At 55.4% G+C, this 848-nt stretch overlaps 1 protein-coding gene across 1 annotated transcript in view; it reads right to left on the minus strand.

Moving 5' to 3' along the window:
- Positions 1–134: 134 nt before the first annotated feature.
- LOC106819825 (kinase D-interacting substrate of 220 kDa-like) overlaps positions 135–848 on the minus strand; it is a gene marked incomplete at both ends in the record, with an annotated part of 9,654 nt that continues 8,940 nt past the window's right edge. The window contains 2 exon segments of the mRNA XM_014824405.1: positions 135–413; positions 562–726. Of these exon segments, the coding sequence (XP_014679891.1) occupies positions 135–413; positions 562–726 (444 nt within the window).

The raw sequence follows: 848 nt of genomic DNA on the forward strand, positions 1-848 counted from the left end.
CCCATCTCCTCTTCTCCTCTTCTCCATCCCTGCTTTCTCCCCACCCTCCTCTCTCCTCCCCACCTCCTCCCACCTCCCCTCCTCCCTCCCCCACCCTCCGCTCTTCCCTCTCCCTCCTCCCTCCTGCGGCGTACCGTCCATCTTGGTTGTGTCTGTGCGATCGGCAGCATGCAGCACGCGGCGTTTCTGTGAGTGTACGACGGACTCTGCGAGACGCCACCACGTGAGGGCGTTGGCGACGGCGGCGGCGGCGATGAGGCAGCCGATGGTGATCGTCGCAACGTAGACGGCAGGGCTGCGCTGTACGCCATACGTCAGCAGTGCTGCCCCCGCCACCGCAAGACAATAGAGCGTCAGTGCAACGAGCCAGCAGGGGGCGCAGCACACAGTCTTCCACCTGCCGTCGTTCGCATCTGAAATGCAGACGACGTTAGTACCGACGGTTGCCACCGGGGGCTGCAGCTTTCATCAGTTATTATTTTTAAATCTTTACTATAATTAGGTAACTTAAATCCTTAATTGTATTTTTATAATACGAGCAGCAGCAGCAGCGCCACCTACCAGGTTCGCGGCCGAACACGCGCACCAAGCGAACAGTGAGCGCTCCAAACTCCGCCTCTAGCGCGTCACACAGCGTACCCATGGTGCGCGCGAGCGTTTTCTCTCCTCCCACCGTCGTCAGCCGGTGATAGTCCGAGAATAGAAACCTGCAGCCAACAACGCACACTAGTCGTCATCACGCAATTAACATCGTTACCATCCTGTCACTAAGGTGGTGAATATGCTATCATTATAACTGTTATTATTATTATTATTATTATTATTATTATTATTACAGGCCTCGGCGC

Source organism: Priapulus caudatus, unplaced genomic scaffold (genome assembly GCF_000485595.1).
Source record: "Priapulus caudatus unplaced genomic scaffold, Priapulus_caudatus-5.0.1 Scaffold4673, whole genome shotgun sequence".
Taxonomy (NCBI): Eukaryota; Metazoa; Priapulida; class Priapulimorpha; order Priapulimorphida; family Priapulidae; genus Priapulus; species Priapulus caudatus.